This window comes from Vulpes vulpes, chromosome 6 (genome assembly GCF_048418805.1).
Source record: "Vulpes vulpes isolate BD-2025 chromosome 6, VulVul3, whole genome shotgun sequence".
Classification (NCBI taxonomy): domain Eukaryota; kingdom Metazoa; phylum Chordata; class Mammalia; order Carnivora; family Canidae; genus Vulpes; species Vulpes vulpes.
This window is the reverse complement of record NC_132785.1, coordinates 107,449,653-107,467,639: the sequence shown is the minus strand read 5'-3', so window position 1 is coordinate 107,467,639 and position 17,987 is coordinate 107,449,653. Positions and strand designations below refer to the sequence as shown.

The 17,987-nt window shown below is 36.3% G+C and overlaps 1 protein-coding gene and 1 pseudogene across 2 annotated transcripts in view; one reads left to right on the top strand and one right to left on the bottom strand.

Moving 5' to 3' along the window:
- The window catches only part of DNAL1 (dynein axonemal light chain 1), a 43,101-nt gene that overhangs the window by 23,008 nt on the left and 2,106 nt on the right, over positions 1-17,987 (bottom strand). For both annotated transcript variants that reach the window (XM_026008559.2, XM_072761979.1), the window contains exons 2-4: positions 12,128-12,166; positions 8,702-8,811; positions 5,769-5,824 (exon numbers count right to left, since the gene is read on the bottom strand). In XM_026008559.2, the coding sequence (XP_025864344.1) occupies positions 5,769-5,824; positions 8,702-8,811; positions 12,128-12,166 (205 nt within the window). The remainder of the gene's footprint in view (positions 1-5,768; positions 5,825-8,701; positions 8,812-12,127; positions 12,167-17,987) is intronic.
- LOC112927139 (large ribosomal subunit protein eL6 pseudogene) lies at positions 33-1,114 on the top strand (annotated as a pseudogene).

Here is a 17,987-nt window from a genome sequence, read left to right as displayed (position 1 = left end):
AAAAAGAGTTCCGCTCTTTTCCATCTTGTAAGATGGCGGTTGAAAAAGCCGAGAAGCCGGATACTAAGGAGAAGAAACCTGAAGCCAAGAAGGCTGATGCTGGTGGCAAGGCAAAGAAGGGTAACCTCAAGGCTAAAATGCCAAAGAAGGGGAAGCCCCACTGCAGCCAAAACCCTGTCCTAGTCAGAGGAATTGGCAGATATTCCCGATTGGCTATGTATTCCAGAAAAGCCATGTACAAGAGGAAGTATTCGGCAGCTAATGATCCCTGGGTGGCGCAGCGGTTTGGCGCCTGCCTTTGGCCCAGGGCGCGATCCTGGAGACCCGGGATCGAATCCCACGTCGGGCTCCCGGTGCATGGAGCCTGCTTCTCCCTCTGCCTGTGTCTCTGGCCCTGTCTCTCCTTCTATCTCTCAAGAATAAATAAATAAAATCTTTAAAAAAAAAAAAAAAAAAAAAAAAGAAAAGAAAAAGGAGAAGGTTCTTGCTACTGTTACAAAACCAGTTGGTGGTGACAAGAATGGTGGTACCCGAGTGGTTAAACTTCACAAAATGCCTAGGTATTATCCTACTGAAGATGTGCCTTGAAAGCTGTTGAGCCATGGCAAAAAAACCTTTCAGTCAGCATGTGAGAAAGTTGCGAGCTAGCATCACTCCTGGGACCATTTTGATCATCCTCACTGGGCAACACAGAGGCACGAGGGTAGTTTTCCTGAAGCAACTGAGCAATGGCTTGCTACTTGTGACTGGATGGACCTCTGGCCCTCAACCGAATTCCTCTGCGTAGAACACACCAGAAATTTGTCATTGCCACTTCCATCAAAATTGATATCAGCAGTGTGAAAATCCCCAAATATCTCATTGATGCTTATTTCAAGAAGAAGAAGCTGCGTAAACCCAGACACCAGGAAGGGGAGATTTTTGACACAGAGAAGGAGAAATAGGAGATTCCAGAGCAGCACAAGGTTGATCAGAAAGCTGTGGACTCGCAAATTCTGCCAAAAATCAAAGCTGCTCCTCAGCTTCAGGGCTACCTCCACTCTGTGTTTTCTCTCACAAATGAGTTTACCCTCACAAATTGGCGTTCCAAATTTCTTACAAAGAATCTAATTAAACAACTGATCCATTAAAAAAAAAAAAAGAATTCCAAAAATTCAGTGGAAAAAAAGTAGCTTGATCAGTTATTGATGCCTGATATAGGCATGAAATAAGGCAGTATAGGCATTTGGACCATTCCTTTGCTATATCTGATTCACCTCAGTTTAGTTCTACTTGCACAAATAGTACTTCTATAGTCTATGACCTATCACCAGGGATACACATTATCGGTGGCGAGGAAGCAAAAAAAAAAAGCTGCTTATTCATATGAAGCATTGAATATAAGACTAGCCTGTTTCTCACCCCCTTTCCTTTCATGAGCACTGTAGTCTTACCTGTTAAACCTGATGAGAGGATCTGGAATAAAAAGGGATTCCTATATAACAGGGAGTTTATAAGGCAGAATAACCTGAATGGCAATTTATATATTTATTGTACCAAAACTGTGGCTAGAAAATTGCATAACATGACTATGCTAAAAACGGACTAAAAAGCTATACAATGTGAATATTAATAATCTCTATCAAAGATTAGAACACAAATTTTGTTGCCTCATATCTTGGCAAAAACTTATACTTCACTGCTTAAATTTACTAAATAAACATTTGAGCACTGTTTTGATTTTCACTAGGACTCTTCTTGTATGAAGAAGAAAACAGTGTTTTCCTTCCAATGGTGCTCTACTTCTGTACCACTTTCTACTTCTGGAAAATGCATAATTGTGTTATGTTGGAATATTTAATTTATTAACTTTGATACCATAAATTTTTTGTCTATTCAGTAATAAGTAAGATCATTTTAGCCTTCTGTCACCATTTTCATGTGTCTTTTTTTTTTTTTTTTTAAGAGATTTTAAGAGGATATGAGTGGTTGCTTTTAGGGAATACCTGGATAATCAAGGATACTCTCCTTATCTTAAGATCCCTAACTTGATGACAGCTGCAAAAGACTTTTTTTCCAGATAAGGTAACATTCACAGGTTCCAAGGATTAGGATTTAGGTATCTTTTGATGAGCCATTATTTAACCTACCATGCTCCTCCTTTACCTCCCTTAAGATCTACATCCAACTCCATCACTAAGTCCTGTTAACTCTGCTCTTTGAAGGAGCTCTCAAATAATTTGTCACTTTTCCATTTCCAGAAGATACAGCTTTAATTTAGACCCACCTTAGATTGTGGGTCTCCTCCTTAGATTGTGTTTTTCAAACACTTTTGACCACGTTTCTAGAGTAAGGAATACATTTGGATTCATGACTCAGTACATATATTTCCATGAATACACGTATCTAGTATATACATGCACATAAAAAGGGGAATAGGTTTGAATAACAATATTTACTCTTATGCATAGGTTCCAGTATGCATTTTTAAAGATCTTTCTCTTTCTTTCTTTCTTTCTTTCTTTCTTTCTTTCTTTCTTTCTTTCTTTCTTTCCTTCTTTCCTTCTTTCTCTCTCTCTCTCTCTTTCTTTCTTTCTTTTTCTTTTTCAAATCTAACTGGGATAAATTGAGTCATCTTATGTGTAGCTCTAGTAGTAAACATTTCCTCTCCAGGATTACATAAATACTGAATGCGAGCTTTGAATACGGTCCTGAGAGGAGGGATGGAGATTTGGAAGAGATGATAGTAAGATGTGATGCTTGCCCTCAAGGAGCTCATTATCTAAAGAGACAGAACATATTCCTCACTAACTGTAATAATGGCTAATATTTCTTGAGCATTTATATACACCAGGCACTACTCAAAGCACGTTATATATACTAAGTCATTTAATTTTCACGGTAACTATATGAAGTGGGTATTTATTATTATAACCCAAGATAGACTGTGATAAATGTTCCTAAAGAAAGAGTAATTATGGGACATCTGGGTGGCTCAGCAGTTGAGTGTCTGTCTTTGGCTCAGGGCGTGATCCTGGGGTTCCGGAATCGAGTCGCACATGGGGCTGCCTGTGAGGCGCCTTCTTCTCCCTCTGCCTATGTCTCTGCCTCTCTCTCTGTCTCTCATGAATAAATAAATAAAATCTTTTTTTTAAAGAAAGAGTAATTATGATGACGACTAGAGAAGTCTTTAGAGGGAGAAATGACATTTAAATTTGACATTCTTAAATCTAATTTTGTTTCTTACGGGGTTTTCCTGTTAGAAGAAGGGGCTGTTCACAAAGAAAAAAAAAAGCACTGCATTAACAAATGCATAAAGTCATAAAAAAGAATGATGTGTTCAGGTGTGAATAGGGTGGCACAGCTTTTAGATGACTTTGAATGTAACATTGAGGCATTTGGTCTTTACTAGGCAAAGGGGAACCAGTAAAGGTCTGCGATCTGGAGAAATGATAATGAGATAATATAGTTTTTTTAACCCACTAAGTTTATTTAATATCACCTATACTTTGAAACACTGCCTTGTGACTTTTGTGATAGCCTCCTAATTGATCTTTTTGTCTCCTGTCTGCTATTAATTGACCTTCAACACTGGTAACAGTTTTTTTTTTTTAAGATTTTATTTATTTATTTTAGAAAGAAAGAGAGCACATGAGCAAGGAGGGGTGGGGGAAACGGAGGAAGAGAGACAGAATATCCAAAGTACATTCTGTACTGAGTACAGAGCCTGACTCAGGGCTCGATCCCATGACCCTGAGATCATGACCCGAGCCAAAACCAAGAGTCAGACGCTTGACTGATTGAACCATCCAGGTGCCCCAAGAATGTTAAGTTTATTTATTTATTTTTTAATTTTTATTTATTTTTGATAGTCACAGAGAGAGAGAGAGGCAGAGACATAGGCAGAGGGAGAAGCAGGCTCCATGCACCGGGAGCCCGACGTGGGATTCGATCCCGGGTCTCCAGGATCGCGCCCTGGGCCAAAGGCAGGCGCTAAACCACTGCGCCACCCAGGGATCCCAGAATGTTAAGTTTAAATGTCATTCCTCCCTCTAAAGACTTCTCTAGTCATCATCATAATTACTTTTTCTTTAGGAACATTTATCACAGTCTATCTTGGGTTATAATAATAAATACCCACTTCATATAGTTACCGTGAAGATTAAATGACCTAGTATATATAAAGTGCTTTGAGTAGTGCCTGGTGTATATAAATGCTCAAGAAATATTAGCCATTATTACAGTTAGTGAGGAATATGTTCTGTCTCTTTAGATAATGAGCTCCTTGAGGGCAAGCATCACATCTTACTATCATCTCTTCCAAATCTCCATCCCTCCTCTCAGGACCGTATTCAAAGCTCGCATTCAGTATTTATGTAATCCTGGAGAGGAAATGTTTACTACTAGAGCTACACATAAGATGACTCAATCTATCCCAGTTAGATTTGAAAAAGAAAAGAAAAAAAAAGAAAAGAAAGAAAAGAAAAGAAAAGAAAAGAAAAGAAAAGAAAAGAAAAGAAAAGAAAGAAAGAAAGAAAGAAAGAAAGAAAGAAAGAAAGAAAGAAAGAAAGAGAAAGATCTTTAAAAATGCATACTGGAACCTATGCATAAGAGTAAATATTGTTATTCAAACCTATTCCCCTTTTTATGTGCATGTATATACTAGATACGTGTATTCATGGAAATATATGTACTGAGTCATGAATCCAAATGTATTCCTTACTCTAGAAACGTGGTCAAAAGTGTTTGAAAAACACAATCTAAGGAGGAGACCCACAATCTAAGGTGGGTCTAAATTAAAGCTGTATCTTCTGGAAATGGAAAAGTGACAAATTATTTGAGAGCTCCTTCAAAGAGCAGAGTTAACAGGACTTAGTGATGGAGTTGGATGTAGATCTTAAGGGAGGTAAAGGAGGAGCATGGTAGGTTAAATAATGGCTCATCAAAAGATACCTAAATCCTAATCCTTGGAACCTGTGAATGTTACCTTATCTGGAAAAAAAGTCTTTTGCAGCTGTCATCAAGTTAGGGATCTTAAGATAAGGAGAATATCCTTGATTATCCACGTATTCCCTAAATGCAATCATATGTATAAGAGGGAGGTAGAAAAAGATCCGACACAGACAAAAGAGAAGTCAATATGACCATAGAGGCAGAGATTAGAGTGATGCCCTCACAGTCAGGGAATATAGTAGCCTTCAGAATCTAGAAGAAGCAAGGAACAGATTCTCCCCTAAAGCCTTCAGAGGCAGTGTGGCTCAGTCAAAACCTTGATTTTGGCCCACTGAAACCAATTCCAGACTTGTAGCCTCCAAAACCGTTTTTTGTTGTTCCCGTTGTTTTTCAGAACTGTTGTTTTAAGCCACCAAGTTTCAGCAATCATAGGAAACTAGCTGGAGTCAGAGCCCTTGGCAACTGGAATGGTGGCAATGCCTTATCACAGATAAGGAACACAAGAAAAACAAGGATAGTGAGGAATTAAAATTATAATATAATAAATATGAAACACAAAACAAATTTGAACAAAAGATATATAATAAAAAATCAAATTCTTCTACTTAATTCTAACTCTATAAAAGCTTTAACATGTCTTTAAAATGTTTAGATCTTGTGTTTTAATTTTCTTTGGATAACCAAATTTAAGACACATGGTTTATATATTCTCTCTGTCATCTGACAATTACTGTGGTTAAAACAGGTGCCAGCTTCTGGGATTACATAGTGTCTCTGGAATGTTTATTCCAATAACAAGAAAATCCAAGAACCATCTGTTACTGTGGATCACTTACTTAAGCCATTGAGGTTGGCAATTTTTTCAATGCAGTTTGTAGACAGTGAAAGCTTCCTTTAAAAGAACAAGGGAAAATTTGAATTAATACAAAACAATTTAAAATGGTGTATCAAATAAACAAATAAGTAAATAGTGCATTGGAAATTATTCCTCAAATGCCCATACAAGATAATATTTCAGTCATGTTTACTCTACGCTGAATCCTTTATTCCTTGTCAGACATGGTATGTAGTCTTTCATTTTGAAATCCTCATACTTCTTTTCTGATTATAAAGATTAATACATATTCATTGCATAAAATTCAAAAGAAAAGGCTTTTTGAAGGTAATTTGGTGTTAACTATTAAATGTTTTAAATGCATGTATTCTTTGACCCAGTCATTCATTTCTAGGAATACACCCTACTGAAATACTAATACCAATGCCAAAAGATATAAGCTAGAGTATTTAAGTGCATTATTGTAATAGTAAAAGAATGGGGAAAAAATCTATAAACATCAGGCAACTGAGGGATAGATAATGAAAAACCATGCTGTCACTAACACAAGTAAAATCGGGCTCCAGATACCAACTTGGGAAGATGTCTATGATGTATGGACAAGCTAAAAAAATCACCTAGCAGAACAATACATTTTATATAATCCCTTTTAGTAAAAAGCAGAACTATCTATATGCATGTGCAAAGATATTTATTTGCTTATGTGTTAAATCATTCAGAAATGTATATTGAAAAAGTCATATGTAATCCTAACCATTCCACAGAATTCCACAGATTCCCCCAGAGAGAAGTACTTTTAATGGTTTGTATATATTTGTCTAAGTTTTTTCTACTCATAATTTAATTATATAAAAAATTTGGGAGGGCACCTGAGTGGCTCAGTTAGTTAAGTGTCTGTCTTCAGCTCAGGTCATGATTCCAGGGTACTGGGATCAAGCCCTGTATTGAGGTCTAGCCCCACATTGGGCTCTATGCTCAGCAGGAAGTCTGCTTCTCCCTCTCCGTCTCCCTCTGTTCTCTCTCTCTCAAATAAATAAATAAAATCTTTAAAAAAAAATTTTTTTAGGGGCTCAGTTGGTTGAGCATCCAACTCTTGATCTTAGCTCAGGTCCTGATCTCAAGGTCACAAGTTCAAGCCCCATATTGGACTCTACACTGGGTGTGGAGCCTACTTACCAAAAAAAGAAAGAAAAAAAAATTAAGGGAATATAACTACACATTCTTAGTTTTTCTTTCTTGACAAAATATTTATTATGTTAGTATATTTCATGAAAAAAATAATAAAAGCTAATTTTATTGAACACAATGTAGGCCCAGTTCTCTTCTAAGTACTTTACATAAACAGTTTTAACTATCACAACAATCCTGTGAAATGAGTACTATTATTATCATCCATATTTTACAAATGAGTAAACTGAAGTACAAAGATATTAAGCAATTTGGCTAATATTACACTGCCAGAAAGGGGCAGAGCCAAATTTAAAACCTCCAAAAAACTGACTCTAGAGCATGTGATCTTATCCTTTCAGGTATGATCTGAAGAAGAATTATTCATTTTTTTACAAAAGCAATTATGTACAGTGTAAATTATTGGTCAAATCTGTATATTTTCTAGTAATCCCCAACTCCCAACAACTACCAGTGAAAAATGGAGTGTCTTAAATCTGAAAACATGATTGGGAATGAATTCTTTAATTGTTGTTTAGGCAATCTGCCCAAAGAGATTGTCAGCAAAAATATGAATAGGATGGTTCTTTCCAAGCAGTTTCCATGGTACTGTGGTACTAGGTACAAAACCTTCTCAAATGTTTGCCTTTGAAATGACTTTGTGATGAAAAGATATTTGACCACTTTGAAATCGTGCTCTTTGAAATCATGCTTTTGAAACCAAAAAAAAAATCCGAGGTAGAATTTTATATAATACATTCTATTGTCATCAAAAAGGATAAGTTGCATACAATAACTAAGTATGTTTGCTTTTCCTTTTCATTTGAAAGACAAATATTAGTCTAATGCATGGATTCACAAATTATGTGTCTAAGTTGTTTATTATAAATACAGAGTCCTAGGTTTCAGCAGTAGATATTCTGTTTCTATAAATTTGGGGTGGAACTTATCTCCTGCATAAGGAGATTCTTATATAGGTAGTCAGTGCACTACACTTTGTAACACACAGCATGAAGAAATCAGAAAGAACCCCAAATGATACCAATAACATTCTACAGCTCTGAGAAGAGACACTGAAACCTGAGAGCATGGTCACAAGGTATCATGGCATAATTATCTCAAATTAGCCACAGAACCTTGCTAAAAAGTACACAGAATATTTAGAAAATAAGTTAAGAGGAATTAATATAGATCTGAACTGAAAGTTGTGGAAAATAGAATTACAAAATAATAAGTATAATTTGATCCCAATTAGGAAAAAAATTAAAAGGCTTTATATCAAAATGCTCACACTTGTTCTCAAAAGATGGTGCAGTTTTGGTTGATATTAATTCCTTTCCTTTGTGCTTTTTTATATTTTGAAAATGTTTTAAAATGCATTTTTATAATTTGAAAAAAAATTTAAAACCGTATCTCTTAAGCCTCTGGTAAGTATAGTACTGACTGCTATTAGAGAAAGTATCAGATTTTACGACAGAATAATAATAATAATCTTATTGTGTTATTTAGTTTCTTTCAAGCGACAAGGAAAGTTCTATTTTCCAGGCACACTATAAAAATTTTACTGTAAAAAAATACTATATTGTGCAGGTTTACTTTATTAGTGTCCCACAAACCAGTAATCTTTTATGTTTGGCCTTGCCAAAGGGGGAATTACATTAAGCAAACAAACAAACAAAAAAAGAAATGAAGATCACAGAAAATAAACACATTTTTTTCTAGTTTGTGTATGTTGAAAAGAAAGGGAAAAAAGACAAGAGAACTTACTCGCAATTAGAAAGTGTGGACAAGGATGCATCCATCTTCTCTATAGGGGGAATCTGAGCATAAAGCTTTATCTCTTTGGCTTCGGAAGGCTTCTGACTGGTTTTCTCTTCCTATGATAAAAATTAATTTGGAAGAAATCTGATTGTAATACAGAACTAAAAAAGTCCAGAATATGCTTAGGCTTTTCAATGTTTATTTCAAAACAATTATTAAAATTGTATAATTCTGGGACACCTGGGTGGCTCAGCTGTTGGGTGTCTGCCTTCGCCTCAGGGCATGATCCTGGAGTTCTGGGGTTGAGTCCCGCATCAGGTTCCCTGCAAGGGGCCTGCTTCTCCCTCTGCCTATGTCTCTGCCTATGTCTCTGCCTTTTCTGTTTCTTTCATGAATAAATAAATAAAATCTTTAAAAAAAAAAAGAATTTTAGAATTCTGTGCATTCCTTACTGACACCTACTAACTGACCCTAATAACTAGGCTTTCTTTTTTTTTTTTTAATTTTTATTTATGTATTATAGTCACAGAGAGAGAGAGAGAGAGAGGCAGAGACACAGGCAGAGGGAGAAGCAGGCTGCATGCACCGGGAGCCCGGTGTGGGATTCGATCCCGGGTCTCCAGGATCACGCCCTGGGCCAAAGGCAGGCGCCAAACCGCTGCGCCACCCAGGGATCCCTAACTAGGCTTTCTATATGGCTAGCTCAGATAAGTTATTGTTAGGTCCCAACCAAATGGAAAAGAGGAGTAAGAAAATAACTTTTATTTCTGTAATATTTAAAATCCTTTAAGAGACGATCAATAAACACAAAACAAAACACAACAACAACCACGTCATTTTCTTGGAAAGAATTCTTTGTCCCTAAGCACCCTTTTCTTAAATATCAGATTTAGATCTGTAAGATCAACTATTCTGTCATCCCATCTTGCTTTTTCTATACATGCTTCAGTCTCAGAACACCAAAATATCAAGAATTTTGGAAGATATCCTCACAACACAGCTGAGGTTAAAGCTATTTGCTCTACAATAATTTACTAACAAATTCTATCTTAAATTTTCAGTACTATGTACACAATTTAAAGTTTAGTTACCAATATATGCTGCCCAATAATATTTTCAAAGTACATCAATACTTAAAGTTAGTTCTCTCTCTCCAACAAAACAGGAAGCTCCTAAAGTGCAGAGACCATTTCCTTTGCTTTCCTATGTTTTCTATAACATCAAGCAATATAAGACACGCAAAGGGGGTGCCTGGGTGGCACAGTCGGTTAAGTGTCTGCCTTTGGCTCATGTCATGATCCCAATGTCCTGGGATTGAGCCCCATGTCGGGCTCCCAGGTCACCAGGGAGCCTGCTTCTCCCTCTCCCCCCATTTGTGCATGCTTTCCTTGCTATCTCTCTCTCCCTCTCTCTCTTAAATAAACAAAATCTTAAAAAAAAAAAAAGACACACAAAGACTTATGTTTAAAAATCAAATCATAACACATCAATACTAGAAAATACACAGTAAGTTAAAAGAAAAAGATCACATCCACTCATTTTTGTGCCATATATTTGTGAGTTAGGAGAGGGAAACTGATACATAGTAGATCCTCAATAAATGTCTGGTTAATCAGTGAAAGAGTGAGCTTAATATCTTCAAATATAAAGTCAAAGATTTATGTTTATAACATAATCTAGAAATAGAACCTACAACCTAAAACAAAAAAGCAACCCACTTGTTATTATAAGTAAATAAAGTCTTAAAATCTGATTCAAAGAAAATTTAATCAATACTAAGCTTTTCCCATACATACTTTTCTTCTTTAACAAAACAGATTTTTCATTAACTAAACAGAAATGAATTTTTAAATGCAAAGTACAAAGAAGTTTATAAACACTAAACCAAGAATTCAAATATCATTATCCTATCCACCCTATTTTCCCTAGGAAAGACTCCAAGTCTCCTGAAAGACTTTTGATTCAAAGCTCAGCTTCAAAAGCAAAAAGTACATTATTATACTAAAAACTATTGATAACAGCCACAAAAAAGTTATGACTGGGCATAGAAATTGAGAAGCCATCTTTATACTCTATGGAAATTCTATTTATAATGCTGAATTACAACTGGTCAAATTTTATAGAACGTTTTATTAAAAATATTTATAGTTTAGGGGCACCTGGGTGGCTCAATAGTTGAGTATCTGCCTTTATTTTTGGCTCAGGTCGTGATCCCAGGGTCCTGGGATGGAGTCCCACATCAGACTCCCCACAGGGAGCCCACTTTGCCCTCCGCCTATGTCTCTGCCTCTCTCTGTGTCTCTCATGAATACATAAAATCTTTAGAAACATTTTTTAAACACAAAATATTTATAGTTTACATTTAATTCATGTTTTTTTACAATGTAGTTTCCTTTCTAACAATATATGCTTTAGTATTTTTTCAGCTTTATTGACGTGTATTGTATAAGTTTAAGGTGATTTGATACATATATATATTGCAAAATGATTAACACAGTAAGGTTACCTAATACATACATCATCTCACGTAATTTTTTTTGGGGGGGGCTGAGAATATTTAAGATCCATTCTCTTAGTAATTTTCAAGTATGTAATGCATTATTATTAACTATAGTCATCATGCTTTATATTAGACCCCCAGAACTTGCCTTATAACTGGACATTTGTACCCTTTGACCAACATTTCCCCATTTCCCCCGCACCCCAATCCCTCGCAATCATTCTATTCTGAGTTCAGCTTTTTTACATTCCACATATAAGTGAGATCATAGAGTATATGTCTTTCTCTGACTGACTTATTGCACTTAGTATAATATATTCAAAGTCTGTCCATGTTGTCGTAAATGGCAGAATTTTCTTCCTTTGGGGATCCCTGGGTGGCGCAGCGGTTTGGCGCCTGCCTTTGGTCCAGGGCGCAATCCTGGAGACCCGGGATCAAATCCCACGTCGGGCTCCCGGTGCATGGAGCCTGCTTCTCCCTCTGCCTGTGTCTCTGCCTCTCTCTCTCTCTCTGTATGTCTGACTATCATAAATAAATAAAAATTAAAAAAAAATTTTTTTAAATCTTAAAAAAAAATTTTTCTTCCTTTTGTGGCTGAATAATATTCCACTCTGTATATGTACACATTTTTTATCTACTTTTCCGCTGACAGACATGTAGAGTATTGATATTGACATAATCCATGATTTTAATCAGACTTTCCCAATTTTACTAGTACTCATTTATATACAAGTGTGAATATGCTTGTATGTGTTATTAAGTGTATACAATTTTATCATTTTGCATAGGTTCACATACCCACTGCCACAGTCAAGACAGCTAAATAGTTCCAGTATCACAAAGATTCCTTGTATTGAATGGTCAGATTTAAATAACTATCCAAAAATTCTCCTTATATGGTTTCTAAAAGAGGTAAAAATTCATATACTCACCCATCTGGCTAGAGCTTCTTTGATGGTTGTTGCTTTTGCCTTAAAAGGAGAAGAAACAAGAGTGTCTTTATTGGTATGATTGGTTGATTCAATTTTCATGCAATGATTATTAGCCTCAACATCTATCACAGAAAAGATTAACTTCTTTTTTTGAGACTTTATATGCAAACAGAGTATTTTAATTCCCTCAAATCAGAATGATTTATTTAATTGCCTCTCAAAGAAATTATGGAAATCATGATGTAATACCCATATACTTCACTTCTACTTGGTATATAAAAAATATAGCTTTCAACATTTAATATTAAAATATACCTTATCTCGTTGATTCATTGATTCTAAGATCTACATCTTTTACATTTTAACATCTTTGAAATTTGGATGCATTGTATAACCAGGAACAATTTACAATTACTGTGACCAGGTGGCAGTGGTGATGATCTAGGAAAATATTAACCATTTTATTTCATATACATAGCTTTCATTTTATGTTTACAAAGAATTACATGTGATAAAAATCTAACATGCCTAACTACCATTAAAACAGCTCTGTCAGTAAGTGCAAAATAAAAATTCTAAGTGATTAGAAATTACTTGTCATGGTTTAATTCCAACTTATTTTTCTTTCTTAGAACATAAAATACTGTTGTACCTTTTTATCAATAGTATCTTAGATTCAATTTAATATGACACAAATTTAAATGTGAGAAAAGGAAGACATCCTTTGAATTATTGCTAGAGTTCATAAAAAAAATACTACAGAATAACAAAAGGAAAAATTTTAAAGTACAGTTAACCCTCCAACAAGATGGCATTAGGGACACTAACCTCTCCCCCTGCACAGTCAAAAATCTGAGTATAACTTCTTATTTATTCATGAGAGACACAGAGAGAGGCAGAGACATAGAGGGAGAAGCAGACTCCCACAGAGAGCCCAATCACGCTCTGAGCCGAGTCAAACTCTCAACCGTTGAGCCACCCAGGCATCCCAAAAATGAGTATAACTTCTGACTCACCAAAAACTTTACTATTGACCAGAGCCTTACAAATAACGTGAAGAGTTGATTAATATACATTTTGCATGTTACATGCATTATATACTGAATTCTTACAAGAGTAAGCTAGAGAAAAGAAAATATTATTAAGAAAATCATTAAAGGGGGTACCTGAATGGCTCAGTCAGTTAAGCACCTGTCTTCAGTTCTGGTCATGATCCCGGGGTTCTGAGATAGAGCCCTACATTGGGTTCCCTGCTCAGCAGAAAGCCTGCTTCTCCCTCTCCCTCTGCTGCTCCCCCTGATTATTCTCTCCCTCTCTATCAAATAAATAAATAAAATCTTTTTTAAAAATCATGGCTCAATAGGTTAAGTGTCCAACCCTTGGTTTCAACTCAGGTGGAGCTCAGGGTCCTGAGATAGAGCCCCATATCAGGCTCAGCACAGAGTCTGCTCAAGATTCTCCCTCTCTACCTCTCCCTCCTGCTCGCACTCTCTCTCTGTATCTCTCTAAAATAAATTTTTTTAAAAAATAAAATCATAAGAGAAATACATTTACAGTGCTTCAGTGTATTTATTGGAAAAAATCTCCATGTAACTGGATCAGTGCAGTTCAAACCTATGCTGCTCAACTGTATATGCCATTATGTCTAGAAAGCAAAGACACAGTAATAAATAACCCTTGGGTTTAAAAGTAAACTATAACATAAAACAATAAAAGAAAAAATATCAAAATTTGAGGAATATAACATTTATTTCTTTTTAAGATATTATTTATTTATTCATGAGAGACACAGAGAGAGAGAGAGAAGCAGACTCCATGTAGGGAGCCCAATGTGGGACTCGATCCTGGGACTTCAGGATCATGCCCTGGGCTGAAGGGAGGTGCTCAACCACTGAGCCATCCAGGTGTCCCAGAATATAACATTTAAAAGGAAACTTAATAGCTTCAAATATATTTATTTATTCGAAAATAAGAGACAGAAAACAAGCTAAGCATTTAAGATACTTGAAAAAGCACATCACTGCAAATTCAAAGAAGGCTGAAGAAAATACAAAGGAAGAAGTCAATGGAAAATAGATCTAAGAGGAAAAAAAGATTAACAAAACTATAAGTTGGTTCCTAAATCTCTAGCAAGCCTGATTGAGAAAAAAGAGAGCTATATGACAAAAACATAGAATCAGAGGAAATAACAGATACCACAAAGATTTAAAAATAAAATATTATAAGCAAATATATGGTAGTAAGTTTGAAAACCTAGAAAAAGATGTAGTTCTAGAAAAAAAAAAACCACAAAAGTGCCAACCTGTCACAGGAAAAATAAGAAAATGTGAATAGACCAATAACTATTTAAAATGTTAAAAAGATAATCAGGGATTTACCCTTATCCCCTACAGCTCCAAGCCTAGATAATTATACAAGTAAATTCTGCCAAGTTTTCAAGGAACAGATATTCCCTGTTACACAAGTTGTTTCAGAAACCAGAAAAGAAGGGAAAGCTGCCAGTTTATTTTATGAGGCAGAATAACCTTGATGCCATAACCAGATAAGTCCTCTTTATTTCTCAACACAGATTTGAAAGTTTTAGATCTCCAAAGCCAAAGGTGAATAATAATCATCATCAAGAATGGCTGATCCTGCCACGTGCAGAAGAAACTAGACCATTCTCTTACACCAGACACAAAGATAAACTCAAAATGGATGAAAGATATAAATATGAGACATGAATCCATCAAAATCCTAGAGGAGAACACAGGCAACACCCTTTTTGAACTTGGCCACAGCGACTTCTTGCAAGATACAACTATGAAGGCAAGAGAAACAAAAGCAAAAATGAACTATTGGGACTTAATCAAGATAAAAAGCTTCTGCTCAGCAAAAGAAACAGTCAACAAAACTAAAAGACAACCTACAGAATGGGAGAAGATATTTTCAAATGACCTATCAGATAAAGGGCTAGTATCCAAGAGATATAAAGAACTTATTAAACTCAACAGCAAAGAAACAAATCCAATCATCAAACGGCCAAAAGACATGAACAGAAATTTCACCAAAGAAAACACAGACATGGCCAACAAGCTCATGAGAAAATGCTCTGCATCACTGGCCATCAGGGAAATACAAATCAAAACCACAATGAGATACCACCTCACACCAGTGAGAATGGGGAAAATGAACAAGACAGGAAACAACAAATGTTGGAGAGGATGTGGAGAAAGGGGAACCCTCCTGCACTGTTGGTGGGAATGTGAACTGGTACAGCCACTCTGGAAAACTGTGTGGAGGTTCCTCAAAGAGTTAAAAATAGAACTGCCCTATGACCCAGCAACTGCACTGCTGGGGATTTACCCCAAAGATACAGTTGCAATGAAACAGCAGGACACCTGCACCCCAATGTTTATAGCGGCAACGTCCCCAATAGCCCAACTGTGGAAGGAGCCTCGGTGTCCATCGAAAGATGAATGGATAAAGAAGATGTGGTCTATGTATACAATGGAATATTCCTCAGCCATTAGAAAGGACAAATAAAGGACAAAAATTATATGGTCTCATTCATTCGGGGAATATAAAAAATAGTGAAAGGGATTAAAAGGGAAATGAGAGAAAATGAGTGGGAAACATCAGAGGGGGTGACAAACCATGAGAGACTCCTAACTCTAGGAAACAAACAGGGGTAGTGGAAGGGGAGGTGGGCGGGGAGATGGGGTGACTAGGCGACGGGCACTAAGGGGGGCACTTGACGGGATGAGCACTGGGTGTTATGCTATATGTTGCAAAATCGAACTCCAATAAAAAAGTATACAAAAGGGCAGCCCCGGTGTCGCAGCGGTTTAGCGCCGCCTGCAGCCTGGGGTGTGATCCTGTAGACCCTGGAGGGAGTCCCACGTCAGGCTCCCTGCATGGAGCCTGCTTCTCTCTCTGCCTGTGTCTCTGCCTCTCTCTTTCCCTCTATAGATAAATAAATAAATTTTTTTTAAATTTAAAAAATAAAAAAAGTATACAAAAAAATAAAAATAAATAAATAAAAGAATCATGGAACTGGCGGGAAGAAAAAAAAAAAGAATGGCTGATCCCAGCAACATAAGGATTGTTTAACAACAAAAAACCCTATAAATGTAAATAATGGATTAAAGGGGAAAATCACATTTATTTCAGTTAAGTGAAGAAAAAGTACTTTATGAAGTTCTACATCTGATATTTTTTCTTTTTTAAAATAGATTTTATTTATTTATTCATGAGAGACACAGAGAGAGAAGCAGAGACATAGGCAGAGGTAGAAACAGGCTCCCTCTGGGGACCCAAGGTGAGACTCAGGACTCCATCTCAGGGTCCTGAGATCATTACCTGAGCCGAAGGCAGGCGCTCAACCACTGAGCCACACAAGTGCCCCTATATCTGATATTAAAAGCTTTCAAACAAAAGTTACAGGGAAATTCCCTACTTGATAAAAGCCACATACCAAAAAGCTATAGTAAACTCCATACTTAATGAAGAAATTTATTCATTTCAGCAAATATTCATTAAGTGTCAACTATGTACCAAACATTCTTTTACATGCTTGGGATATATGAATGAACAGAACAAAAGTCCCAGCCTTCATGGAACTTACATCTAATGGCAGGAGTTAGATGGTAAATATATATGTAATAAATAAATAAATAAAGCAGTATATTAGAAGGTGACAATTACTAAGGAAAAAGAAAATGCGAAAGCAAAAATGCTGGATTTGGTAAGGGGTATCAGGATGTGTGTCTATGTGTGTAGAGTATGTTTATTTTAAATAAAGTAGTCAAGGAGGTCCAAATTGGGAGATAACACTAAAAGTATTCTCTTTAAGATCCCAAATACATCAAAGATCCCTACTATCATTGCTACTGTTTAACATGGTACAAGAGATCAACAAGTGAAGAACACTGTTGAGAGAGTTAACAGAAAAGTTGGGAGAAGATATTTTCAAAATAAAACTAACAAAAGACTAATATTAGAATATAGAAAGTACTCATAAAATTCAAAAAACAAGAAAATGGGAAAGGTTGGCAAAAAATATAACAGAGAATGCACAGAAACTGAAGTCCAAATGACTTAAAATATCATGAGGTATTGGAACTCCCTGAAAATCAGAGAAATGCAGGGTAAAACAATAGGATACTAAAATACATCTCAAATTGGCAAAAATTAGAAATTTGGTGAGAATGTAGAATTTTTATGCATTACTGAAGGAAGTAAAAGCTAGCAGAGCCAGGGGTGTCTGGCTGGCTCAGTCAGTAGAGCATGCAACTCTTGATCTCAGGTGGGCAGTTCAAAACCAATGTTAGGAGTATAGCTTACTTAAAATCAAAACAAAACAAAACGAACTAGCAAAGCCATTCTGGAAAGCAGTATGACAAAGCCTAAAGAAATTAAGTATGCATAGGTCCTGTGACTCTGAAATCCCACTTCTGGGTAGACTTCCCAGAGAAATCCCTGTATGGGTCCATGAAAAGACACATATAAAAATACTTTCAGGGATCCCTGGGTGGCACAGCGGTTTGGCGCCTGCCTTTGGCCCAGGGCACGATCCTGGAGACCCGGGATCGAATCCCACGTCGGGCTCCCAGTGCATGGAGCCTGCTTCTCCCTCTGCCTATGTCTCTGCCTCTCTCTCTCTCTCTCTGTGACTATCACAAATACATAAAAAAATAAAAATACTTTCAAACTGGAAGCAATCTAGCTGTCTACGAGTTGGTTTGTGAAGTTACTAGTTTTCCTACAGATAGCAGGAATCAAAAACTGAAATGCCTGAAGGACCAATGGACATCTTTAATGGGTAAAGCTGGCCATAAAAAGAGGATAACCTCTACTCTGGCTTTAGAAAACAGCTGGC